The sequence below is a fragment of the Sminthopsis crassicaudata genome, chromosome 2 (assembly GCF_048593235.1).
Source record: "Sminthopsis crassicaudata isolate SCR6 chromosome 2, ASM4859323v1, whole genome shotgun sequence".
Lineage (NCBI taxonomy): Eukaryota > Metazoa > Chordata > Mammalia > Dasyuromorphia > Dasyuridae > Sminthopsis > Sminthopsis crassicaudata.
In genome coordinates, this window is record NC_133618.1 from 453507431 (window position 1) to 453534900 (window position 27470).

Genomic DNA, 27470 nt, shown 5'->3' on the forward strand with positions numbered 1-27470 from the left:
TATGACCTCTAGGCAAGTGATTTCCATCTTTTTGGACCTCAGTTTTCTTACCTGTAAAACTGGAGTACTATCACCTAAGTAATTATGAAGTCAAAGGAGATCAAATATTTATGAAGATGCTGACTTAAACTATAAAATGCAAGATAAATGTAGAATAGTTAATCTACATGACTGCTTACATTTCAGTATTACTTTACAGTTTTCAAAGGGTTTTTAATGAAATCCATATGAAGTAGGTGACACAACAGTTTTTACCTCTTTTTTAGAGAAGAAAATTGAGGGTTTCAGAAGTTGTGATTTTCCCATAGTCAAAACAAATAACTGGAAAAACGAGGAATCTAACCTAAATCTTCTGCGTGTGTGTGTGTGTGTGTGTGTGTGTGTAAAATAAACAATTTAAGACAAAATTTTTCCCCAGAATCTGTCATATGAAATATGAATGAGATGTATTATTAGCCTTTTTTTTTTTTTTTAATGCATTTCTATACTTTTTTTCCCAAGGAAATCTCATTTGAGGCATAGAGGCTATTATAGTCAGTCAGACAAGGCACATATCAGTCAAATGTTTGTGTACTAATTTGTGCATATGCATGCCCATACCCCTTCAACCATTGATATTCCCCATCATCTTAGTTACATGTTGTGTCCAATGATCAAAAATTGCAAATGAAGTGAGGGAAGAAACCTAGGTTTTCTTGATACAATTGGGTATTTGCTACTTGCTGCCTGGGAAACAATATCATAGATAGCAGCATCCCAAGTGGTAGATGTAAGTGGCCTGCTACATCTTTCAAATGGGTTAGCTTGTGAATTTTGCAGAAACTAACATTGCAGAAATGAGAAAAAGGAGAAAGTGATATCACAAAAACCTTAGAAGGAAGATAGTTTCAAGAAGAGGAAGAGTGATCAGCAGCGTTAAAAGCTCCAGAGATGTCAAGAAGGATAAAGATTGAGAATAACTTGAGATTTGTGACAATTATAGAAGTCTTTGGTAATTTTGGAGAGAGAAGTTTCGGTTGAATGATGAGGTCAGAAGCCAGAAAATTCGGTTAACAATAGAGGGAGAGAAAAGGAAATAGAGGTACCTCTTATCAGATGGCCATCTCAAGGAGTTGAGCTACAAAAGAAGTGCTGTGAAACTACAGGTAGCAGGGGCGGACGTCGAGTTTGTAGGCAGTATGTAGCAGCCAATAGCCAAAAGAGAGACTGAAGGTAAGAGAGAATAGGGATGATAGAGGGAGCAGTGTGCTGAAGAAGGGGTAAAATAGAATTACTTTTGCATGTTAGCGGGGTTTGCTTTGGTAAAGAGAAGAGACTCCCCTATGTGGGATGGGTTAAGTCGGTGATTGTGGCAAAAGCATCTGGGAGATGTGAGTTGAGGGGAGAAGATGAGGCTAGATTCTCACTGAAAGGTGGGGGAAGAGAGGAAGATCTGAGACATGTCTGAGGGATGAAAAGATTCAGAAAAGCCACTATGCTGAGTGGGATTGTGATTTAATTAGGAAGTTAAAAAAGGATTACCTTGCCACAGTGAGAGCTTAGGTGAGATGACATAATCCAGTGCTGTTGGGCAAACCTGGAAGTAGCAATGGGGAACAGTATGCCAACTCTTCCCCCTTCAAATAGGGAGTTAAGGGATGGGTTAAGCAGTTGGGTGAAAGAGCAAAAGTTCTAGAAAAGGAAGGCCAGGAAATTCATCAGGAGGATGCCTCATTTCTCTGAGAGACAGAAGATAAAATGAATGAGAAAATAAAATGTTAAGATGAAATTTGTTGCCTATACTAATCAATAAGTAATCAATCTCCCCTTCCCCTCCCCATTTTCCTTTAGACCAAATTTTAAAAGACCACCCCCCAAGTATATTGCATAAGTATGTGTCTGCAGAGCTTCCTATCTACTTAGTATCAGTTTTCAAGTTGTAAATATTATGGGTATGACCCCTCTGTCCTTTTATATGTTTGTTTTCTTTTACTCTGCCCCAACTCTGTTATTAGCTCAGAGTGAATATTATGAGGCTTGTGAAGGATGTCATTTGGCACTGAAAACATGATGGTGGTGGCCACTAGGAACTTTATCTGGTCACAGGTATTCTGTGGCCAATGGCTTTTTGAACACTGACTTGATCAATAAAATCTTTTTCCTTGGAAACATACCTGCATTCACCCCAAACCACAGAGTACTTCCTGATTGGAATGGCAACAGTTTGTGGGTTTTTCAGGACTTTAACTTACAGCTTAAAAAAAAAAAAAAAAAAAAAAACAACTTACATTAGGCCAGAACTAAAGGCTTACTTAGAATCAGGAGAAAACAGACCTATGCCCCAAGAAACAGGTTATATGGCATTGTCACCTCTGTGCTGTAAGTAGGTTTTAAGGACCATTTAATAAGACTCTTAGCACCTTTGAATGCTGCCTTCCCTCTATCCAAGTGCTGGCCACTGTCTCTCTCACTGCCAGTGTTATGTACGTTATTCTCCCCGTCTCCTCAGCCCCATGCTCAGCCCTGTCCCTCCCACAGGTGCCAGGTTGACGTTGCACATCCCCTTGGCTCTGGCATAATTGTGTTTCGTTTGTTTCAGGCGTGATCCCCTGGGTCCCTTTGCCGTTGGGGGAGAGGACCTGGATCCCTTTAGGTGAGTGCGGCTGGGGAGGTGGCAGCTCCAGGCTGCTTTCAAGGCTTTCCCTGCCTACAGCTCATCTTCTAATTTTAGAGCTATTCAGTCATGGTTCAGAGTGGAAGGAGGAGGAAGAACTGAGCAAATCAGAAATAATTATAGCTCATCCTACTCTTGACGCCAACTTTGGGAAAGAGAGCTTTTGTTTGATAGCAAGATAAGAATCTTGTCAAGATCCAGCATTCAGCAGCTCTGGAAGGGGAGTTTGAGGGCAGGGAACTAAAAGCAGCTCTGCTGCTGATTTCCCAACTCCTTTCCCCACATGCAGGAGGAGGAATGGAGAGTGATTTTACTTGACAGGAATATTGAGTTTAGAAAAAAGAACTGTGGATGTATGATTAGTTACCAGCCCCAGGAAGTTCAGGTGGATCTCCTTCTTAGAAAGCTTCCTGGGCAATACACAGATTAATGTCCAACTCCACATTGCAGGGGTCCTACAGTTGTATTAGGTCCTATAATGGATATTTTGTGATTTCCCCTGAGTTTTATTGCTTCTGCATTATGATTCCTTTCTTTACCAAATCATTTGGATTACATATTAATCTCCTTTGCAAGTTGATGCCAACTTTGAGATCTCTTTCTAGGGAAAAAAGGAAGGGAATTGAAAGGGATACCTAATAGTTATTTGCCTCTACATGCAAGTTTGGAAATACAAATTTAAGTTTCCTCTCCTTTGAAGGTTCAGATACATAGAGTTGCATAAAGGAGATGAACCAGAGCACTGATGACCAACCTCCCATTTTAGAGGAGATGTGGATCTTAAGAGCTTACAGTACAGATCCTAATGCAAGCATGAAAAAGAAATAAAAAGCTATTTTGAGTTCTATTGATGCTATAGTTGAGTAATATTATGTTCTTCAGAAGGCATAAAATAATGGCAATGTAACCACACACAAGGGCAACTTAATGAATCAAAAGTGAGATAACAGATCTCTTACTCATTCAGAAATTGATTGCCCTTTGTTGATGATACTAGTGTATTCTGACTCTTACCTTAAGTTCCATTGAGCACCCTTATTCTAGAGTATAGGGAGTGATTTTTTTTTTATTACATTCCTACTCATGTAGCCTTACAAAATTGGATTTACCCTTCAGGACTGAGGACATAGGCTCAGAACCTGATTCATATTTCAATCAATAGGATGTGCTCTCCTACACTTACCACTTCCTATTACTGTGTAGTTGTCCAGCCAGATTTGCATCTTATCTTTGGCTATCAGAATCAAACTTCCTCTCTCTCCTACAAGATTGGAACAGAATGGCAAAATCTTCACCTTTTATTCTTTACCTTCTCCCAGAGATACCCCTGCTCATCCTGATTTCTTTCTTGCTTCAGGGGTCAGAGAGGTGGCATGATTCTGGACCCCCTGAGAACTGGCTTTCCAAGAGCTCTCATTGACCCATCTTCTGGACTCCCCAACCGGCTTCCTCCAGGTGCTGTTCCTCCCGGAGCTCGATTTGATCCTTTTGGCCCCATTGGAACTAGTCCATCTGGGTAAGTATTTTAAGGACTGCCTCACCTTCAGTGTCAGGAATACTAGCCCCCTGGATTTGATTAGGGGATTTGTGTGTAGTCACACCTTCCCAGCCCATCCCCAAGGTCAGAAAATTGCCTTCAGACTTGGGGGAGCTCTCCCTCATCCTTTTCCAATGGGTGGGTACCCATGGAAAAATGAGAAGGCTCCTCCCCTTAGTATGTGACCTGTTATAGAAAAAGTTCTGATTCTGGAAGCAGAAGACCTGGTTCAAATACTGATTCTCTTGTTTGTTGCCTATGTGTGTCCTTGGGTAAGTCATTACAACTCTCTGGGCCTCAACTTTCCTTAACTATGAAATGAGAACATTAAAATAGATGACCTTTAAAAGCTCCCTTCCAGCTCTAATCCTATAATCTTGTGATCCTTTGATCTTATGACTCCTGGTCACTCAGGAAACTACAAATCCCGCTCTCTCCCCAAATTCACCACTGCTATTTTCATTACAGACCCAGTCCAGATCATCTCCCACCCCCAGGCTATGATGACATGTTCATGTGAAGGCCATAAAAATGTACATCCCAGCCTGAGCATCTTTATAGAGCTGAACCAAGATCATCAGTTTTCATCCAGTCCTGAAGCTTAGGAATCCTCTAATGGATTGGAAGTTCAGCTGGAATTGCCTGCCCATCCCCACAATAACCAAGGCACCATCCATTCTCCATCTCTGCCTTGAAAAACTCACTGCTTATAAATCAAGAAGAGAAGTCAACATTTATCTCTTTCATCACCAACTTCTGGTTTCTATAGAAAATTTTTGGCAGTGTGTGACCTCACTCCTGCTTCAATCCTGGTTGCAGTGTTCTAAGGACAGAAAGCATTTGATGTATTATTAAGAACTCAAATGTCAATACAAAAATTGTGCTGTTGGGTCAATCTTCCACTTATCTTTTTTTTTTTTTTTTTTTAATGCATATAGTCTTCCCTCCAAAACAAAAGAATTTGATGTTTTATGATTCTAAGACTAGCCTTCCCTTTCTTTTCTCCAGTGAGTACCTTTGTATAATTCTCAAATGCTTTTCTTTCATAAATTACTATTGCTGCTTCCATTACTGAGACTTAATTCCCATTTCATTTGCGATGGATGTTAAATGCATTTCTGGAATCTGTTTAGCGAAGGCAAGTGTGGATGATTTGGGAAAGGAGAAGAGGGATGGAATACAAATTTCACTGATTCTTACTTGTAAGAGCCTGGGATTACTGTCCATGGTGGGACTTAGTCAGGGTTGCATTAGAGATTGGAATGAAAAAGGAATGAAGAACATAGCTTTTATAACTTGCACTCTTGGGCAATACATCTCTAAATCATGAGACTTGCTCAGTGTTCATTAGTTCTGGAAAGCATTTTAGAAATCATCTAATCAAATGCCTTCATTTTCATTTACTTTTTAACATTTTGTTGGTGTCATTTGTTTTTACATCAATGATTATGTCTGCATATATTACCTCTCTCTACTCCCCTTGCTCTCCCCAGTTAGCCCTCTTTTGTAAACAAAAAACGTTAAGCAAACCAATACATCAGTGAATGTTGAGAGCATATGCAGCATACTCAATACTTAGTATCTGTCTTCTCTAACAGAGCAGGAGGAGATTCATTTTCTGATCTCAGGACCAAAATAGGTTATTATAATTGCACAGTACTCACTGTTTTTGTTTATAATATTGTCATACATATTATTTTCCTGGTTCTGCTTGTTCCATACTACATCAGTTTCTTTTAGTGTCGCCTGATGTTTCATTGAATTTTTTCTATTTCTTACAATGCATCCTTCATATACCAGTTTGTTTAAACATTACCCAATCAAAGCAACCCATTCATTTCAATTTTATTTTTAAAGCTTTATTGATCCCATCTATGTTACATAAATTATTTACAGATATATGATACCTCCATGAACTTTACTTTCTAAAAAAAAAAAATGTCAAGCAAAACCAATCAAAAGAGCAAAGGCGGCACTGGATTTGGCATTGTATGCCAAATCCTACACCCCTAGTATACCACTTTTTCAACAAAATGAATCTTTTCCCCCTTTTCATTTTAAAGTTTAGCTAAGTAAATTCGCACCTAGAAGATTAATGGATTTGCTTCTGATCCCTTATTAAGGTAATTGAGTTAAAAGTAAAAGAATGGCAATGGTTGGCCAATTAATACATAGTAGAGATGTGTGTATAGCTTTGGGAGAGAAATTGAAGACTTATGTTTGGCATTAGAATCGGTGCTTTTTCTGCTAATGCACATTTTCTCTTAAATTCTTTCAGATTTTTGAGAAAAGAACAAGTTTTTTGAATTGTTAAGTCCTACAGATTATTTTGTTATTGTGAACTATTTCAGTTACAAAACTAAAAGCACCCACTATACACACATAATGTTGGGAATACAGAGGGTAAGCAGGACATTCCTTAGTCCTAAAGAACTTAACCTAGCAGAAAGGATAAGAAATATACAGGTAGCCATAATGCAAATTATAAATTTGAGTTTACTGAAGAGGTCCAAGCATAGTCATGAAAGGTTTGAGAAAGAAAAGTACATATGTAGTTGAGGAATGATTGTGGTGACACTTAAGCAGAATTTTGAAGGAAAAGAGTTCATAGATGAGAAAGGAATACTAGAAATAATGAAGGTTACCATCCCCCAGAATGGTCCGAAAGAGGACAGAACAAGATGTTCATCAGGGAACAGTGAATAATTTTGAGTATAAAGAGAAGCTGTATGTGATGAAAACGGGGAGGGGGGGGGAGGGCTTCTGGGTATATTGTTTCTAGAAAGAATGAGAACTCTGTAGAACATTTAGAGACTTAACATTTCCAGTGGTTGGTGACCCTTTGGTAGAAAAATAGACTTAAGTCCATGTAGGACTATAGACAGGTTTGGTGAAACTGAACATCCCATAGGGGAAAAACTGTTCGGTCATTGCTGAAATTTAGTGAGTGATTTGGGAGCAAGTGCATAAACTCTGGCCATCTGTTTCCTACCACTTGAGGAAGGACTTCCCATTCCTAACCTGTCATCTTGTCCTTCCTCCTCCCATCCCACTTCTTCCACCTGACTTCCCCCAATAACCAAAAAATAATAACAGTCAGTTGGTGAGAAGGGACTGTGCAGTCTCATGTGATCTACTTAAGAGAACAAAGAAGAGTGGCAAACCCTCGCCCTCGGACTCCCATGTGACCCTGGGCAAATCATTTAACCCCAGGGCCCCAGAAAAAAAGAATGTAAGCTACAGAACATTTGTACTAGCAGAAGTTTTCTTTCCAGCACCATCAATGAAATTGTAGGTCCTGGTCAAAAGAAAAGAAAAGAAACAGGTCATCAAATGAATAATATCAAGTTCCACTCTGAAAATATTGGAACAAAGACTGAATGACTACCTGTCAGAAATGTTGTGGGTGAATTCTTTATGGAGACTGACTGCCAACATCTCTCTCAATTTTAAAATTATTGTTGCCAACAGATAAGTTGCCAGCAAGAAAGTACAATATTGAAAAAGATATCTTAAATTCTAATTACTCCACTTCTTAGCTGTATGATCTTGGGCAAAATAGTTAATATCTTTGGATCTCAATTTTCTCATTTATCTGCAAGCAAGCAATGATTCTTTGAAGTGCCTAGTGGATCTAAGATCCATGTTTCTCTGATTGGCTACCTTTAGAGAAGTAAATTTGGAAGGAAAATGAGCCATGAGCACCTTAGTCCTGGGAGATGAGATACATGGCCAGGGCTAGTAGGTGCTTTCCTCAACAGCTTTCTGGCTCAACAAGCATTAGGCCAGTGAAAAGCCTTATTCTATGGAATAAGAAGTCTTTAAAAGCATGTGTAAAAACAAGATCTGAGAACTGAAAACAAGATCTTAGCTTCCACTTTGAAGGCTAGTGGGTGAATTGATTTATGCTTATGTAAGATTTAGATACCACCCACTCCATAAAATCTCATAATCTGAAAAGACAAAGTATTTCATCCAATTCATGCCTTTACAGAAATCCCTTCAATGATATACAAACAAATACTATTCTAACCTCTGAGGAAGACCCTCAGTAATGGGAAGAATTTACTGCCTCTAGAGTGAGTGTGTTCTCTGAGACAAATCTAACGATTGCAAGCTTTTCCTTTTATTAACTAACTAAGCATGTCTGCAGTTTTTACCCATTGTTCCTAACTCCACTTTCAGAGGCCCAGCAGAACAAGTTGAATACCTCCTTTACATATGACCACTTTTCAAATATTTGAAGGCAACTATAATCCCTTTTCCTTATCCCTACTCTTTGGGGAAAAATTTTTTTAAAATAACCTCTCTTCAAACTTTTTTTTTTACATAAACTAAACATTCCTATATCTTTCTAATGAATGTTCTATGTCATGGTTTTAATCTCCAGTCCCACCCATTTATTCCTCTGGACAAATGTTAGCTTGCCAATGTCCTGCCAACTTGCAGATTAAAACCAACTCTAAGAAGAAACAAACAACAGAAGAAAATAGGAGTTAAACGCCTGTGGGCATCCCAAGTGAATAGATCATAACAGGCAATAAAATAGACTTTTTAAAGTTTTCTGATTCAGAAGAAGGCTTGAGAAAATGGATGGACTTCCTCTATCAAAAGTGGACATGAACAAGAAGGCATAGCTGGGCTGCAATCAGTACAATTACTCGAATGAGATTACAGATCAAAGTATTAAAATAAATTTTCAACTAAAGGGAAAAAATTTTATTTTGCTACATCATTTTTGTTTTCTGATGATAGGAACATTCATCAAAGATTTTTCCTGGAGCTAAACTGACAGAAGAATTTATAACATGTTCTTATATAAAAGAATCTCATATTATTTTCCCTCCACAAAGTATACTGACCAGACTGGCCTGCTCTGTCCTTGAACCCTATCCCACCCCCACTGGTATTTTTTTTTTCTATTTCTGAAATGCCCTTCCTTATACTATACCTGTTTAATTCTTACCTGTTATTTAAAACTTAAATGTCACTTTCTCTAGGAAGTTTTACCTGATTTCCCTGTCAGTAGTGATCTTAGTACTTTTTTGGTTTACTTTATACTTTTTTGTAAAGTATCATATAGTACTGTAAATTTTAGCTGTCTGTGTGGGGGTCATAGCAACCCTACTAAACTCTGAATTTTGCAGGAGCTGGGAAATGTTTTATTTAAACTTGTATTATACCTGAGACACATTTCCATTCAAATGTGGGTCCCCCCCAGAGTACATCATGTCCAACACACTCTGGAGATTCTATTCAAAAGCCATAGCTTATGAGCCTGCTTCTGTAAATTTTATTTTTATTAGTCAATCAGAACACTAAATTAAACTGGGCTCATTCTCCCACAAAAATACCTGTACCTGTAGGAAAGCATACATCTAGAGTGCCGTGACCAAAACATATATGTCAATTTTTATTTTCAAAACTATAAGACCATTTTCTGTTGATGTCAGTATACTACTTCTGTGGGCTAGCTCTCTACTACTGTCTTAGTGAAGAGGGAGGGAAACTGTTCCCTTTACTGAAGCTGTGTTCCCTTTAAGATTCCCTTTATTGTGTCCCCTTTTCTGATCTCAGAGATAAGGATATCCCAGGCTTCCGGAGTCTAGAGACAGGGGCCCATCCTCCAGGATGATAAAAGTATTCAGAGGCAAATCAACTCCCCTAGATCTTTTTGAAATTCTAAATTCTCATTCAATTGAGAAATCCCAGTCTGTTCTGCTCAGGCTGTCCCAGTCCCCCTCCCCCACCAGGATGCCCATATAGCAGGGTTCTTTCAGCTCAGCTCCTTACAGAAGGCCCAAGCAATTTGCTAGGACCCTGCCTGCTGATTCTGAGCATAAAATTCCATTTCCCAATAGGACTCTGCCACTATAGAAATTAGTCTCTTGGCAAACTGGTTTCTATCCAACAATAAACTTTCATTAAATAATTTGGGAATAAGTGAATTCTTTCACTTTAAACCTGAGGCTGATTAAAAGGGGATTTAAACAACTCTTATTGCTACTAACCATCTCACCACCAGGAACTGAGGAGATTCAAACCTCCTCATTGGGAGATGAGCATTTTTTCACAGGACTTGCTCCCAGTTTCATGGTCCAGACATGAATGAATATTCTCCATTGACCATCCCCACTCTACCTCTTTGTAGGTACCTGGTGTGGCTCTATAGGGCACATATCTGTGGAAATTCCATTTTCAACTTTTAGCCCTCTGCTAAGATGCTATTTCTCCATCTGAGGAAGAGTGGCAATGATGGGGTCAGTAGCCCCTTTAAGATTCCTTTTCTGATCTCCAATTTCCTTTGGGACTGACCTTTGATTTACAAGATCTGGTCAAAACCACCCTTTTGTATTCCAAGGGGAGAGATCCGTATCTGAGCTAATTTGGGCTGTACCCAGCCCCCGTTCTAATGATCTGGGCAGGTTTCCCAACCCCCACCTGGGGTTCTGGACCTCCAGGAATCAACCTGGGCTCCACCCATAGGCCCTTCAAGCAAATAAAAGAGCAAAGCTGGAATCATCGCTTGGCAGAGTCGATACATGCAAGCACCATGCTTTGCATCACAGACTCTCTGTCCACCACTTTTGGTGTATTTATCTAAGTCCTTTTACTAACCAGACTTTAACCTTACTTCCAAACCCTACAATAAACCTTTTTTTATCAATCTAGGTTTTCGGGCCTGTAAATTCACTTACAGGGGACTCTTGCACCGCCACTAGAACTCATTTAACTTTGTATCCTTGCGCCGAATCCAAAGGGGTTGCTTGGGAGCTCTATTTGATTCCCTGTACCCCAAACCTGCCACTAGACCTCAATTAATCCTAATTTTATTTAGGTATCCCTTATTTAGACCTCAACATTTGGTTATACCTCATCAGCTTTACCATGTCCTTTTTAGCTTAAAGCCCCAGAAGCTTAAACTTAAATTCTTTGAGGGAGGCAGGCCCTTCATACAGCAAATATCAAACTAGGGAAAAACTCTTGCACATAAGAAAAAAATCTGTCCTTAAAATCTTATTCATTATGATCTTTTTCCTTTCTAAAAGGAGTTCTCTCAAAAAATAAAATAAAATAAAATAAAAAATAAAAGGAGTTCTCTCATTCCTTGAGAAGAGGCTTTTTTTGGAATATAAAACAATCAGCTAAGTATCACCCATTGACATTGTATAATTTTTTATTTTAGCCTTAACTGTTTGTTGACAAGGGGCAAGTGTTTTTATTCCACCGTTATCTGACTTAGAATTAGAAAGTCTTGATTCTCTTTTGAAAATCCTTTAACCCTAAGCCCAAAGTTTTATAGGCCCCCAAAATTCCATACAAATGACTTTGGACAAGCACAAAAACTAATCCTGGAGATCTAGGTCATTATCTCCCCTGGCTGCTTCTACAATCCCACCTTTATGGTGTATATATGACCACCAACAAAATTAAGCTATATCTGCATCTTCTACACAATAGGTGATTAATAAATGGGGCATTAAGTGACAGTTCATTCTGTACATTTTAGGTAAAATTACATTGTATGGGAAAGAAGCGTAGGGACTCTAGCAGGCTATTAGGGTTATCTTTGATCTAGGACTTTTTCCTGCATTCAGGCCACGAGCAGGAAATCAGAAGATGGTTTTGGACACCAATGACTTTCACATTGAAGAACCAGAAAAGTGAAATTCAACTCAATATTTATTAAGCATCTGCTTAATACTTAAGGCCCTGAATTCAAGGCTGGGGCAGAGAGTAAGCAACTGCCAAAAAGTGCAATTAGGTAAGTATAATAATTAATTTTATTACTTGAAACTTTCTATTATTCGCTGGAAAAGATATCATACTTACCATCCCCTTTCAAATCTCTAGTCATCCTTAAAAGCCAACCTAAATGTCACCTCTTCCATAAAGTCCTCCTTGATCTTCCAAGTCAGTAATGATCTTGTTGGGTTTCAAGAGGGACCCCAAATGATGGAGTTCCAGATCGATGACGCAAGGTGTATCAAAAGAATTTGCAGGCTCAAACCCATCTCCAAGTCAAGGTGCAAAGTTTATTATAATTGTAATGCCAATTAAAGTGGGCTAAATTCCAAAAGGTAAATTTATAGAGGAAAGTTAGAGAAATAAGGTGCTTCATATGTCACTGATATGCTAATTTTATGGCTTAGAGGTGAAGTTGAAGGGAGAAATCTGGTTCTGACTTTGTGCCCAAATGCAGTATCTATAGTTCCATGGGTAGAGTTCATGGGGAACCTTCTGGAGGTGTGTTTTTAGGTCTGACTTGTTTCTAAGTCAAGTGGATAGAATCTACTTTTGTTCTTTGCCTGCATTAATTTGAAAAGCACCTCATTATTGTTCCTTAGTCTCAGAAACTCCATATCACTGACCAACAGACATCCAGAAATATTTGTGGTCTTAGCATACTAGTCAGATAGAGTAAATTGAAAAACAATAGCCTAAGGGGAAAATATATCATTTCTAACTATATCACTCTTAAGGCCAAGTGGCATTGGGTTATTGCTACATCCTCCCTAAAAACTGTAGCACATCAACCTCCTTTGAAGTCTATTTGGATTCCATATAAATACCTTTTTTGCAGTTTTGTCCTACATTTACCATACAACATTATTCATTATATATTTGTGTTTATGTCTTTCTTACCAGACAGCTCCAAGGAGAGTAATGATCACATCAAAACTTTGTCTCTTCCAGCAACTAATAGTACTCTGCACATAATAGACAATAAATAATCTGTCTGACAGATAGCAGTATTCAATCTGATGAATCAAAATATGATGTTGAATCAAATGGACAGTGAATCTTAGGATCAAACTATACCTTTGGTTGTGAATTGCTCTTAGTAATAACTTTAGATATGACTGAATTTTTTTATGGGCTGGATTAAAAGAATTCCTAAATATTTTTAAACAAATTCCCATCATCTCCTCCTAGATCTCAATGATTCATAAAGATTACTGTCTTTTTCTAAAACATTTTCTTAAATGACAAAAATCAAGTATTGATTAAAATCCCTTGACCTATTGCTGGGGACTTGCTTTTGGTGTTTGAAGACTAAGGGTTAGAAGCCCAATTTTACCATTTATTAGCTTTATAACCCTAAGCAAGTTACAACCTAATGTTTCATCTGCAAAATAAAGATGCCTCAAAATAATGCCTGCCTCACATGAATGTTGTAAGAAAAATACTATAACTGTAAAATGCAATGAGGACATGAGCTGTTTTTATTGTAGTAGCAGTAGTAGTAGTGGTGGTGGTGGTAAACAGTAGTGGTACCAAAAAGCACTTGTGTGGTAGTCAAAGCATTAAATGTAAAAGAATAACAGCATGCTAATAATTTGTCCCAAAACTATCTATCCATACTTTTTTTTAAAAAGATGATGATAGAGGCAGCTAGGTGGCACAGTGGACAGAGCACCAGTCCTGAGGACCTGACTTCAAATTTGATCTCTGTGTGACCCTGGCCAAATCACTTAACCCCAATTGTCTCAGCAAAAAAGTTTTAAAAAGATATGATGATAATGCATTTCTATCTGAATTTCAAAAAAGATGTGAATTAGAAAGTAACAGATAAATCCAACAACATTTTTATCTTCTCAGAGCCCTTTAAACATTTTTATTTATTCTTTTGATTTAGCCTTTTGAGATATATGGAGTTAGAGATTATTATCCCTATTTGAAAAATGAGGAAACTTGGATTCCACCTGTTATGCAATATTCACAAAGTTGCTGATAAATCCAGCACCTGATTCATTGGATCTTGACACACTGTCACTTTGCTTAAAGGGCATAGTGGATGAAATAAAGGGCTGTGAGTTAGATAGACCTGAATTCAAATTCAGTTTTAGATTGTGACCTTGGACAAGTCACTTAACCCTGTTTGCCTTTAGTTTATTCATTTGTAAAATAAACTGGAGAAGGAAATGGCCAACCACTCCAATATCTCTGCCCAGGGGTCACAAAGAGTCAGATACAAATGAAATGACTGAAATACTTTGTTTACAGGAGAGAAAAGATGCAAATTGAAAATTAAAGGGGTCCACTTTGGATGGGGAAGTCAAGGAATGGTTCATAGTGGAGGTGGGATTTGGGCTGACAGGCCTTGAAGGCCTGGAGAAGGAAGAAAGTGTTTCTGGTGAGGAAATACTATGAGTATTCTATGGGTATTCAGAATAGGACACTACTAAATAGGTTACATTCCATCAGGCTTTACTCTGTAAGCTATATTCAAAGAGGATATGATTTCATCTTGTGGTGCATCCAAATTTGTGTAGTAATGAACAATTTTATGATAGTGTTTCTCTCTTCAAGCATAGTCCTAGTTTTTTTTGGGACATCAGGATGGGTACTGAAAATAACTTAACAATGGAAAGAACACTTGGTCTAAGTGAGTTGCCATTAGCTATGTAGTGTAGCTATGAATAGATCATCACCTCCTCTATCTGAGTCTCGATTTTCCTATCTGTCAAGGGAATTGAGCTATATTCTTAAGTTCCCTCTGACGGTATTCTATGTTCTATGTTTTAATGGCCCTCTATTATTTGCCATTTATTTTGTATGTTATTTGCATATAATTATTAGTATCTTGTCCCTTCTTTAGACTGTGAACTCTTGAAGTCAGAGACTGTCTTTTATCTTTGTATTCTCACATTTAGCACAGTGTCTGGCACATCACATTGTAGGCATTTAATAAAGGTTTATTGACAGACTTCCAGCTTTGACAGTCTATGTTCTAATGTTCAACTCTTGACATTTTGTGTTTTAAGGTCTCTTCCAGCCCTGAAAGTCTGTATTCTGTGTTCTAATGTTCCTTTTAACTCTTGACATTTTGTGTTAAAAGGTTCCTTCAAACACTGATATCCTGTGATTCTATTAGAGGTAATCCTTGACTCAATTTCAGTAGCTCCAAAAAAATGGTGGAAAAGCCCAGCTATTTCAGTACCCTGACCAGCTCCCAGCTAGGCAGTACGACTTTTATTCTACCAAAATGTTCACAATTTAAGTTGTCAATGTAGACACAGTGAAAGCACCTCCCTATACTCTTCAATATCTCTTTTAATATTAAGGTCTTCCAGGCCTCTCCCTTCCCTCCATCACTGTCTACCTCAGGGATAGCCAGGATCATTAGCCAATCCTCTCTCATGGAATCTCAGAGCTGGAAGGATTCTAAGTACCCCAATTCCTCTCAATAAGGTGCAAAGGGAAAAATAATTCCAGATCAAAGTCTCGAAACTTTGAAATTCTTCCTACAAATTTCTTGGATCTATTTTTATCAGTAATAGTAATATGAATAATACCTTATTTATATAACATTTTATGGGTACAGGGCTTTTACATATAGCATCTATAATGGAAAAAACACTAAATTTGGAATCAGATTCCAATTCTGCTGTTTACCATTCCTAAGGCTCTCACCTTCTCTGAATATGTTTGCTTATCTGTATAAATGAACAAAGATCCAGACTGCGTCAGAGAGCTTTCTAGCTATAAATCTATACGCTCCTAGGACTCAGTATCTTCATATGTAAATTCTAGAAGGAGGGAACTGAATTCCTAAATTCCACATCTTGTGATTCCAAACAAGGGCACTTACCATTATATTGCATTGTGATGTAGGGTTGAGAAACAGTGCAATGTAGTGAAAGGAACACTGAATTTGAAGCCAAAAGGCATGTGTCTGAATTAGGGTTCTACTGTTTCTAAACTAAGTTACTTTAGATGAATAACAACATTTCTCAGGCCTCAGATTTTCTTGCCTGTAAAAGAGGGGTTTTGACTTGATGGTTTCTAAGGTGCCTTCTATCGCTAGGAGTGGAGTGGTATGAGCTGAGACACAGAGGTAGAAAAAAGGGTAAAATAATTTGACTGGAACATAACATGATGGTAGTAGAGTATGAGAAACAATGGGAAATGAGACTGAAGAAATAGGTTGGAGCCATTGTATGGGATATCTTGAAGGCCATACTGAGGAGTTTGGACTGGATGCCACAGACAACAAGAAGTCCTGGAAGGTATTTGAGCAGGAAAGGAATTTGTCAGAAGCAGTGAGGAAGATGGGTCTGGTGGCACATGTAGAATGGATTAGAGGGGTCAACATTAGAGACCAAGAACCCCAGGAAAAGAAAAGCTTTTACCTTCTTAGCCCATCTGTGTTCTTAGAATAGAGAAAGCCACAAGGACATAGCAGCTTCTGCCAAAAGCAAGGACTTGTGGCTTTATCCAGGAAGAGAAGCTTAGGGATGGGGGGAGGGGGTTAAAGCAGAAAATCAATATACTGATGTCACATTCAGGGAACAATGCAGTCCACGGCTTCCTAAGAGAGAGTTTCATCACTACACTAGCATTTTCTGGCAGAGAATCTTCTGGCTTGGAATATCTTCAAAAGAGGATACTGCTGTTGGTACTTGAGTCAGAATCAGAACAGGCCAGGGGGAATCAGGTCCTCAGAAAATGGGTTTAGTTTAGAGTTTAGAGAGGACTGAGAAATTCCAGAGCTAGACAATATTTAGCAGCAGTTGTGGAAAGTTAAATTATGGCAGACTCTCTGCTTCTTGGACTCTCATTTTCCCATGAGTCTTTTAAGATCTACTGAGTGAAAAAAGAATCCACTAAGTACCAAACAGCTATTTAGTAGAGAAAAATCACAAAGTGAACCCAGGACTTTTCTTAGTGGGGATGGAGAAGGGTGAGCAATGTTAAGCACCAGATGTTTTTACTACTAAGAAATGCTGCAGCTAGTATCAAAGGTCTTGGAGTTGAATTTAGGGCCTCAGTTTCCTTTAGATCTCTTAAAATCCCTTCTAATCCTAAATTCTATGCTGTGACAATTCAGATTTTTTAAGAAGTCTCTATCTTCTTCCCTGCCTTTCTCCCCCAAGACAAATTCAGTTTCTTCTGCACAAAGGAAGTCAAAAAGGCAAAGTAGCTTCTGCCAAAATCAAGAACTTGTAGCCTCATCCAGGATATGGATGGTGAGAGTGTGGCATAATGCCTTATACATGGGCCTAGGTTACTATTATAGGTATGACAAAGTTATGTCCTCAAGGAGCTTACAGTTTTATTGGGGAAATGAAAGAGACAAATACACAAATAACTGTGGTATAAGGAAAAGTGAGATGTCCAAACAGAGTGCTAGGAGACATTCAAGAATGGAATTAAAATCACTTTCACCTGGGGGATTCTGGGCTTTGGTCAAGGAAGAATTCCTAGTAGAAAGGGATTTCAATAGGGAAAATGGGTTGAAAGTCCAAAAGAAATTTTCTGGGTTTGGGAATGGGGGTAGGGGTGGGACTGGGACTGGGGCCAAGGCCAGGGCCCAGGCTAGGGGAAAAAAAAATCTGGAATTAAATTGTTAAATAGCCCAGTGAGAAAAACTTCAGGAGACACCACCCCAGGGATTCATTTCTTTTCACAGGAATTATAAAAATTTATGATTTCTTATTCTACCTTTGTACTGGAAGGACCATTCCCAGATTAACCTTCTGAAAATTGCTTGTAATAGCTCATTCCTTTACACAGCACAGTTAAAGGAGCAGTGGCCTTGGAGTCAGAAAATCAGGATTTCAGCATAGGTTTGGCTACTCACTGTGTGACATTGGAAAAAGTAAATCTCTTTGATATCCTACAAAATATGATGATGATGATTATGATAATTACTAGCTTATACAATATTTAAGTTGTGAATATATATATACATATATATAAAGTTCTTATATTTAATCTTCACCCACCCCCCCCCCGTTTTGGTACCTATGTACATTTTACAAGTGAGGAACCTGAGACTCAGAAAGATTTAAGTGAATTGCCTACAATCACATAGTTGATAAAAGTCAAATTAGATTCTAATTAGGATTAGAAGCCAGGTCTTCCTGACTCCAACTTAGAATTCTTTCAAAAAGATATTTGTTTTTGTATCTCTAGATCTAGCACAGTGTCTTTTTTTTCTTCTTTGAGGCAATCAGGGTTAAGTGACTTGCCCAGGGTCACACAGCTAGGAAGTGTTAAGTTACTGAGACCAAATTGAATTCAGGTCCTCCTGACTTCAGAGCTGGTGCTCTATCCACTCACTGTGCCACCTAGCTGCCCTTAGTACAGTGTCTTGAACATAATAGGCACTTAATGTTGTTTGGGGAGGGATGATGTGCATTTTTTTAAGTTTAGCTGAATCTACACAAATTAAAAGAGTTGCACTAGATGATTTTTTAGGGTCTGCTCCATTAAAAAAAAAAAAAAAAAAAGTTTATCATTTTAAAATATGGTTCTTTTCCAGAGTTCCAATGGGGGTATGTTGCTCCCTTTTCTTCCCTTCCTATCTTCCACATGCAGATGACCCAGCAGGTTAGGCACATCATAGAAACCATTGAAGAATGGTCACAACAGGTTGGAACCCTGGAGTTTTCTAGCCTCTTCCATTTAAGCCTCAATTACTTTTTATCTATAAAATAGAGAGGTTTTAGTACTCATATTACCCATCAGCAGATGGATTAAGGATAAAATGAGATATAAGTAAAAAATACCTTATGACAGCCAAGCACTAACTAAATGTAAGGGAGAATATCTTATTATTTAGGAGATGACTGCCTAATTCTATTAAAATATTTTCTCTTGAACAGTTTTGCAATGCCATGCAAGGCAGTTTTCTAAAACTCAGATTTAATCCTTAAACAGCCCCTAAACACATTCCATCACATCCAAATTGATTTGAATTGATGGTCCCAGATTTAACAGGGTTTATTCCCCAAAGAGGTCTCCTGTCACACAAATTCATACAGTTGGTATGATTATTTTTATTTTTTTATTGTTGAATTGAGAGGTTCATATCCCTTCATGAAGACATCAGTTTAAAATACTTCACATTGTAGCTAAATATGAGAGGTTTTGTAAACTTTGGGATCTGCCAATCCTCATTTGAACCTAGGAAGAAACTGATACACTCATGGAACCCCATAAGCATGATAGAATTTGGAATCTCATGACCATTGTAGAATTCAGAACCCCAAGTTTTATTATCCCAAGGCATTGTTCTTGGTCAATCACCCCCTTTACATATAAGAAGCAAATCTAACTGAACTTGACTAAATGTTTCATAAAGCCCCCTTTCAGTTTTCATATTCTGTGACTCTATGAACAATTTCTTATCCCCCACCTAAGTCATAAATAGAAACAGATATTTTATCTGCCAGAGCCATTGTCTTCATCAATCCTTATAAATCACTTTCCCTTCCTACAGATCTTTGGGGATAGCCTAGAGGACATCTCTAGACTCTTCATCATTTGAGGAATAACTTCTGCCTAAAGAAAATGAAATGGACTAGAGAACATCTTCAAGTTCCAGGAAATCTGACTTCAAACCATCCATGCAATAAAAATAAATTTTAAAAATGTGCTTTTCATTTTTTCAGTCCTCTCTTTTTGAGGGAGGCTCAGAAAAGATTTCATCTCTTGCTTTCTAGCTTAACATTCCTTCAATTTTCCAAATATCCAGCTCCTTTCAGTACTGAAGTTATTCTCTCCCAAAAGTAGCAGAAAGGATCTGGAACTAGGAGCAGGATTTGGGAAATCCTGTGTGAAAAGTAGAGAGTATGGAAGTGTAATTAACTCTAAAATTCAATGATTCTGGAGAGATGGACAAAACATTTTTCTCCTAAAAGGAAGTAGGGTGACATTTTGCTGGTATGGAGAAGGTTTATTATTCAATATCTATCTTCTCTTAGAATCATAATGGGCATTGCCAAGAAGAGAAATGCTTGCTCACTACATGAAACACTCCCCTAACACATCAAGCTCCTTATATTAAAGAGAACCTCATTCCTCAGGTCTGCAATCCTGAAATATTTGCTAAGAAGTCACTATTGCTAAGTCTGATTATGTCACTGCAGAAAATTAGACCCTAAGATCTGAAACAAGACCATCCTGTGCTTTTTACACAGTAAGCCAGGAGATCACGGCTGCTTTACTTTGGGTAAGAAGAATAGGCAACTGCTGGTTACAAATCATTTTCCATGAGGTTGGAGCCTAGAATATGGCACAGGTAACTAACTGCTAGCTGCTTTGATATTCTTTCCATCACTGAACCACATTTGGAAATACCTGGTAGCAAAACACCATTGGACTGAATTGTCACCCTTAGCACAAGCTTATTGATGATACCTTTGATTGCCTCTGGATATACTCTGGCCCCACCCAGAATCTGAAAGCTTTGTTTTTCCTGGAATTCCGGGGCCAGTTGTCCACATAATCTTCTCCAAAGGAAGTAAAGATAGGTAATTTTAGACACTGACAGGACATGCAAACCTATCCTATCAGTTTACCCATCCCTATCACAACTGTGCTACCCACAGACTGTGCCTTCATCACACATGTTTAGGGAAGGGGAGAGAGAAGGGTAGGTTGCTGGATGGATTGGGTGAGAGTCTGTCAACTGAACGACCTCATTTTCCACCAGCACCTGAACCCCATCCCCATTAAGTTGCCTCATCCTCAGGTTTATAGAACCATAAGTTTTTCGAGGGCCTCTGGACACAGCCAAGTTTCTCCTTCGATAGAGTTCCCCTTTGATGAGAGATACCATCAGTAGGATGGACAGCAACATGCCCCCCAAGGTAAGGAGACCCAAACCAGCAATGATACACTTGTCCAAGTGGGAGCCCAGGCGGGCATAATACATTTCCAACCTCTCCATCTCCCGAGCCGACACTGTGTCTGGGTTCACCCTGGCTTCCCGGGGAATAGCATAGGCTACCACCACCAACAGGATTCCACTCACCAAGAAGACCAAGGCAAAGATGAAGCCATAGTCTACAGAGTGGCCTGTGGTCTCGGTCCCGATGCCCTCTTCTGACCTTGGAGAAAGGTCGTCTCTCTGGGAATGGAGGTGTGAGGAGCCATCGCCATGTGGACTGGATGAGCTGCCAGGAACATTCGCCTCCTGTTGACTCTTGAAACAAGTCTCCTGTTCCTCTTCCTCGGAAAAGCAAGTATTCTCGATTCCCTCTCTCTGCAAGGCTGAGGGACTGGGCCTCCCTTCTGGTGCTGATGCCCATTGTGAGAGTGTTCGTTTGGGGGCCCTGGGCCCATTACCAAAGGTCCTTAGTTCCAGGGAGGAAGAGGAGGCCATTGGAAAGTAGTTATCCAGTTCATCCCTCTTAACCCCTCAGCAGCTGGAAGACAGAACAAACCAGGCAGGGACAGAGAAGGAGAGGGAGCAAAAGTTGTGTCTGTGTCTTAGAAAGAGATCTCAGCAAATGAAGGGAGCCTCATACTCCATGCAAATATGTATACATGCACACGCACACACAAGCAGCAAAGTACAATACATATGTACACACAAACACACAGAAATACATAAAGGATTGGTCATCAATTGGATGTATTCAAACTCCACGGGGGCATCTCATGACCCTACCACACCTCAGAAGATGGTCTTCAAGAGTTGCTGTGGCTGAGAATACTCATCACAGGTGACCATTCTTATACACTTAGCCAAGCTGGCCTTCAGAAGAGGCACGGACTGTCACCAGAGCTTCTGCAGCTCATTAGGACCCACCACAGTTTGTTATCTTCTTGTCACCATGAGGTACTGAGGGACTATGGTGAAGGAGACATGACACTAATAGCACTTGGACATTAACATTTTAAGGTTTACAAAGCACTTTATATCCACTATCTCGTTTAATTCTCACAACAGCTCTGGAAGGGAAGGAAGGCAAGAACTAATATATCCATTATACAGATGAAGAAACTGAGACACAGGGAAAGGACTTGCCGAGTATTTGTTCTAATACTGCATCAAACTGCTTCCCCACTATTGTTTTCCCTATATCCACAACTAATGTACATTTCTGTGCACAGTTATTTGCAAATATGGCCATATATCTGAATGATGGCCCAGATATCTGGACAGAAATATGCACATAGATATGTATATGCACATGGACACATAGACAGTCACAGATTCACACTCAAATACATACACAGAGACATTTTCTGGTTAAACTGTCGGAAGAAGGAATGAGGTGGACAGACAGCAAGAGATTGAAAAGGGTAGTATATAAAGAAATGAGATCCTCAAATCCCAAAGCTGGAAGGGCCATTACAAGTCATCTGGATCAACTCTCTATCCAATTCAGGAGTCTGAATTCACCAAGTCTTAATGTTACTGGGGAAAATATAGACCATACTAAGCCATTCACTTATCTACCACATTTAGCATTCTCTCTAATAGCTAATGTCACCCTTAGCACAAGCTTATTGATGGTGCCTTTGATTGCCTCTGGATATACTCTGGCCCCACCCAGAACCTGAAAGCTTTGTTTTTCCTGGAATTCCGGGGCCAGTTGTCCACATAATCTTCTCCAAAGGAAGTAAAGATAGGTAATTTTAGACACTGACAGGGCATGCAAACCTATCCTATCAGTTTACCCATCCCTGTCACAACTGTGCTACCCACAGACTGTGCCATCATCACACATGTTTAGGGAAGGGGAGAGAGAAGGATAGGTTGCTGGATGGATTGGGGTGAGAGTCTGTCAACTGGACGACCTCATTTTCCACCAGGATAGGTTGCCCCACCACCATGACTTCCCCCATCCCACACATACATATACACACTACTACCCATTTTATACTCATTTTATAGCTAGCACCATCCATTTTACAAATAGAAGACAGGACTCCCAGTTAATCACACCCCAGGGGAGTAGCAGAGATAAGAAGCCAAATAGCCTGACTCTGTCCCAAGAAGGCTTTCTTCAGCAGGGCAGATAGCTGCAAATTCAAATCATCAAGAAATATCTACTTCTGTCACGGCCTGCTCAAGGAGACAAGGAAGTCTCTCCCTATGAATTTAAAAACTCACAGTCACATTTCTGTAGCACTTTACAAGTGTCCTGCCAGTGATATAAACAATATAAAATTGATCTAGATTTAAGGCTAGAAGAAATCTTAGTAACATCTGATCTAACCCCTCATTTTCCTGATGAAACTAAGATAAGTCCTTCACTCATTCACAATTTCACAAGTGGCAACATAACTGATTTTCAGATCTGTATCCTCTGAGTCCATATCTAGCGGGTTTTTGTGCCACACAGTTATGCCATTTTATAGGTGACTAGATTAAAGGAAGGCTGATGTGCATTAAAGGAAGGTCACATGGGTGTGTAGACCTAGGATTCAAGCCCAGGTTCTCTGGCTCCAATACCCATGGTTCTTTCCACTTTACCACAATGTTGCTAATCTAATTAGGATTACTATCAGATATGCCAGATCATTCTTAATGGCTCTTTCTCTGCCATGCCCCAATCTTTACACCTTTTTGTCCTTGGTTTTTCCTTTCATCTTTCCTTCCACCTACTCAATCCTCCTTTCTTACTATAGAAAGGCCACCGGAGACTCAAATTCTCATTAGCTGTGTGACCATGCACAAGTTGTTTTAAACTTCCCAAAGCCTCAGTTTCTTCATTTGTTAATGGGAGAAATAATACTTGTGTGAAGGCTGAGCCTGTTGTAACAGGTAATAAAACTAGCTTTGGAGTAAGAAGACAAGTTCATATGACTTATAACACATGCTTTGTGACCTCAGACAAATTACTGAACCTCTCAGCATCTGAGGCAACCATCTAAACTTACAAGTTGCAGAAAAAGGTGCCAATCTATATCCTAGTATAGGAGCTCTTCATATGGAGCTGCTTCCACAGATAAAATCACAAATCTAGTAAAAAAAAAGAATACTTCTACTAAAGTACTTCATGGGACTGCTATCAGGAAACTACTTTGTGAACCATGTTTTTATTATTTCCTTTTTGTCCTCACAGTTTTGGTGTTGGAGGCTGGCCAAGAAGCTACAGAAATTCATAGACTTACAGATAGTAAGAGGAGGGAGTTGGACTAGGAAACTGAGGCCTCGAGAGAGGAAATGATTTGCCCAGGCCACAGGAGCTAGTGGCAGACTAGAATCTAGATCTGACTGCAAGCCAAGCTGGATTCTCAACTCCGCGGGACCCAGCATCCATATTTCTAGCAGTGTTTATAAGTCTTGTACATGTATGTCTGGGTGGGCTGACTAGACACCTCAAATACAGAGTGTTCCCTTCAAAAGAACTCTTTCTAAATTCATGCTGCATCCAGTGGGGTCTGATTTCAGTTGCTTGCTCTGTACAGTGTGTGCCAGACAGAGATCTATTCAGAAAAGGAAAATGGAAACTACAGGAGCCACTGTGTCTTCCTCTGCGCCTCCAGCCTCGCCTGGCTCCCAGGGCACAGGAAGCCACCTACCCTCTACCAACACCAGTCTGAGAATGTCCCAGAAAAGTGCATCCCATCTCCACTTTCTAATCACACACATTCACGCTCATGCACATACAGTAATTTAGCTCAGGTTCCTGTGCCAAAAGGTAATCCAATCCATTGACATTTTTTGAACTGGCATCTCAGTTCAAAACTTTTTTTTCTTCAGATGACAAGAGACAAAGTAGTCCTGAGCTAAAATGAAGCTGTTCCGTATTTTCACTCACACACAAACCCATATACATTGACTCATAGATACACACATGCACCCTAGAAACACACAAGACAACAGTGTTTTACATATACTCTCATGTGAAGGTATGATTGCAGAAATAGACATACTACATAAACGTGGGGGTGCAAGAAGTAGAGGGCTGGATTTGGAGTCAAAAAGGCATTTTACTTCTGCTACCACCTTTTACTAGCTATGTGATCCGGGGCAAGTTTGACTTAACTTTCCTAAGCCTCAGTTTTCTAATCAGTAAAATGGGAACAATAATACCTGAAGCACCTGCCTCCCAAAGTGGGGGTGATGATTAAATGAGAGTATGTTTGTAAAGCACTTGGCAAGCCTTAAAGCCTTATGTAAGTGTCAGGTACTGCTCACGCCACAGATGACAGATCCTGGGTCTCACAGAGATGTGTCTCATGCATACATACAGACAGCTCCCACGCGGAAATCCAGAAACACACAAAGGTGGGTGACACAGAAATGCCTCCTTCCGCACATGCAAAGAGAGACACACACGCAGATTTTCTGAGACAAAAGCCAGACACACACGCACAATGTCCTCCGGCACACGAGGAAGAGGCAGGCACACATGCACGGAGACAGAGAGGCAGCAGTTACACATCCCGGAATGGGACGCTGGACACACACACACACACACACACACACACACACACACACACACAGAGCCTCCCTTCCGCGCTCTCACACCCCCTTAGTCCTGTCCTCCTCCTCCTACCTGCCCCTCCCCGGCCCCCATCCCAGCTCCCCGGGGTGGGGGGGGAGACCGTCTGGTGTCCGAGGCCTCAGGAAGACGCGGGCCAGGTCCGCCGGCAGGCCCCTAGTGGACTGCGGCCAGGTCTGAGCCAGGGGGTTCGGAACCAGCCCAGAGTGCGGAGCGCTCGGCGCCGCCGCCGGCGCCGCCCTCCCCCCTCCGCCTCCCTCTGTGGCGCCCTTCTGCTTCCAGACCGAGGTCAGGAAAGGGAGGGTGCGAGGGCAAGCCCCCGGCAGCTGCCGCGCCCCCGAACCCGAGCTTCCGAGCATCTTTTCCTCTCCCGCCGTCGCGCGCTGGGCCCCTCCCCCCGCCAAGGACACCAAACCTGCGCTTCTCCCAGCCCGGAGTGAACCTGTCCGGGGGCCACGGCGGGCTTGGCCACTCCCAGCTCAGGTTCAAAAGAACTGAGTGACCAGGCTACCCCCCTCCGCTCCCCCCGCCCCCAGCCGGCCCGGGATGCCTGGAGACCAGGCGCTCGTCCAGTTGGACCCTCTCCTGAGGCTCCAATCCCGAAGAGCTCAGCCTAGCCCCGTTGCGGCCCGAGCCGGCTCCGCATTTATCCCTCCTCCTTCGACCCTCCTCCTCTTTCTCCTCCTCCTCCTCCTCTTCCTCTCCCCGCAGCCCCCGGCGCCGCCCGCCAGGCGCCCAGAAGGGAGGGAGCCCGGGGGGAGCTCAGGCTCAAGTCAGTGTCCTACGTACCTGCGAGGGGACCGGGAGCAAGCTGGGCGCCCAGCGAGTGGTGGTTCGGGGCGGCGGGAGGGGGGAGGGAGGGGAGCTGGAAATTGCGGAGTAGCGGAGTCGCCGAGCTGGATAGCGGGTCCTCAGCTCCTCAGGCTATTGGCAGACCGCTGGGCCCCGGGAGCCTGGGGCCTCGGAACGGGGAGGGCTGGCTTGCTCTTCTGGGGGCTCCCAAGGGTGTCTATTGCGCCAGCCACTGCACTTACCGAACCCGGGAGCCTCGTTTAACAGCCCCGCCACTACCTCTCTCCGCCCCGCCCCTCCCCCGGGGCCCCCGGAGCAGGCCCGAGGACGACCTGGGGACACCCTCGCGGTCTGGCCGGTCCCCGCCTGCACCAAGCATCCTCCAGAGCTGGGCTCGGGCGCTGCCGCCCTGGTTAGCCGCAGCGCCAGCCCACAGTGCCCAGGCAGGCGGCTCCTGAGGCTCTACGGCCACCTCGCGTGACGGGAGTGGAGGGGGGAATGGGAGGGTGGGGGAAGGAGGGGCCCGGAGATCTAGGGGACCAGATAGGTAGGGGTCTCTTGGGTTTCACCAGACTCCACGAGGGGGCGTGGGTCCCTGGCGCCCTCTGCAGGCAGAATAGGAGTAAAGTTCCTTTCCCGGGGACCCACTTCAGAGATTCAGAACTAGGGAAGCAGGGGATGAGGTTTCAAAAGTCTCGCTCCTTTGGACCTTTCTGAAGAGTCAGCTTGTAGCGCTGCCATTTGACCTCTGCCTCCAGCCCTCCCCAGTCCCTCCCAAAACTCACCACGCAGCGGGCTTAACTTCTCTTCCGAGTCAGTGAAGGGGAGGGGGGCTGTCCTGACCGGAGTATCACTGATGGAGAGGGTGACATTGCCAGTCAAAGAGTGAGGGGTCCGGGCAGGAGGCCAGGGAAGGGGGGGAGGGGAGGGCTCGTCCTTCCGAGATCCACGGGCCAAGAGTTATCTTACAGACCGGTGCTCTTTGGGGAGTGCTGTGTTTGAAATCTCGGAGCCCTCTGGGGACCTTCTGTCCTTTTCAGGTCTGTAACTCCCAGGCCAGGGGCTTCCCTTCCTTTCCCTCCCTCCCACTTATCCCTCTCTGATCCAGGAATGGTTTTGTCTCAGCAGCCAGAAGTGTGCCACTGCCTGAAGTGTGACAGTGAGACAAAGGCGGGACTGGAGATCACCACAGTCATCACTGGGAAGGGCATTAGGCCAAACGGCAGGAAAGCAGAAGCGATTCGTCCGAAGTTCCGCGGTGGGGGCCGAAAGGTGTCGTGCGCTTCCA

At 41.4% G+C, this 27470-nt stretch overlaps 2 protein-coding genes across 6 annotated transcripts in view; one reads left to right on the forward strand and one right to left on the reverse strand.

Moving 5' to 3' along the window:
• The window catches only part of PSMF1 (proteasome inhibitor subunit 1), a 39982-nt gene extending 20408 nt beyond the window's left edge, over positions 1-19574 (forward strand). Inside the window, exons 5-9 of one of the 5 annotated variants that reach the window (XM_074292842.1) lie at positions 2579-2632; positions 4011-4169; positions 4659-5197; positions 11789-11955; positions 19423-19574. In XM_074292842.1, coding sequence (XP_074148943.1) covers positions 2579-2632; positions 4011-4169; positions 4659-4710 — 265 coding nt within the window. In that variant the 3' untranslated portion in view covers positions 4711-5197; positions 11789-11955; positions 19423-19574. Of the gene's footprint in view, positions 1-2578; positions 2633-4010; positions 4170-4658; positions 5262-11788; positions 11956-19422 lie in introns of those variants that run through there. The other 4 variants (XM_074292840.1, XM_074292841.1, XM_074292843.1 and 1 more) reach the window with 4 other exon arrangements.
• An 834-nt stretch (positions 19575-20408) lies between these two features.
• Positions 20409-26296, reverse strand: TMEM74B (transmembrane protein 74B). The gene is made up of 2 exons (XM_074292845.1): positions 26180-26296; positions 20409-21352 (listed from the first exon to the last, which is right to left on the reverse strand). The coding sequence occupies exon 2, from the start codon at positions 21307-21309 to the stop codon at positions 20524-20526; it is 786 nt and encodes a 261-aa protein (XP_074148946.1). The 5' UTR covers positions 21310-21352; positions 26180-26296; the 3' UTR covers positions 20409-20523.
• Between the last annotated feature and the right edge of the window lie 1174 nt (positions 26297-27470).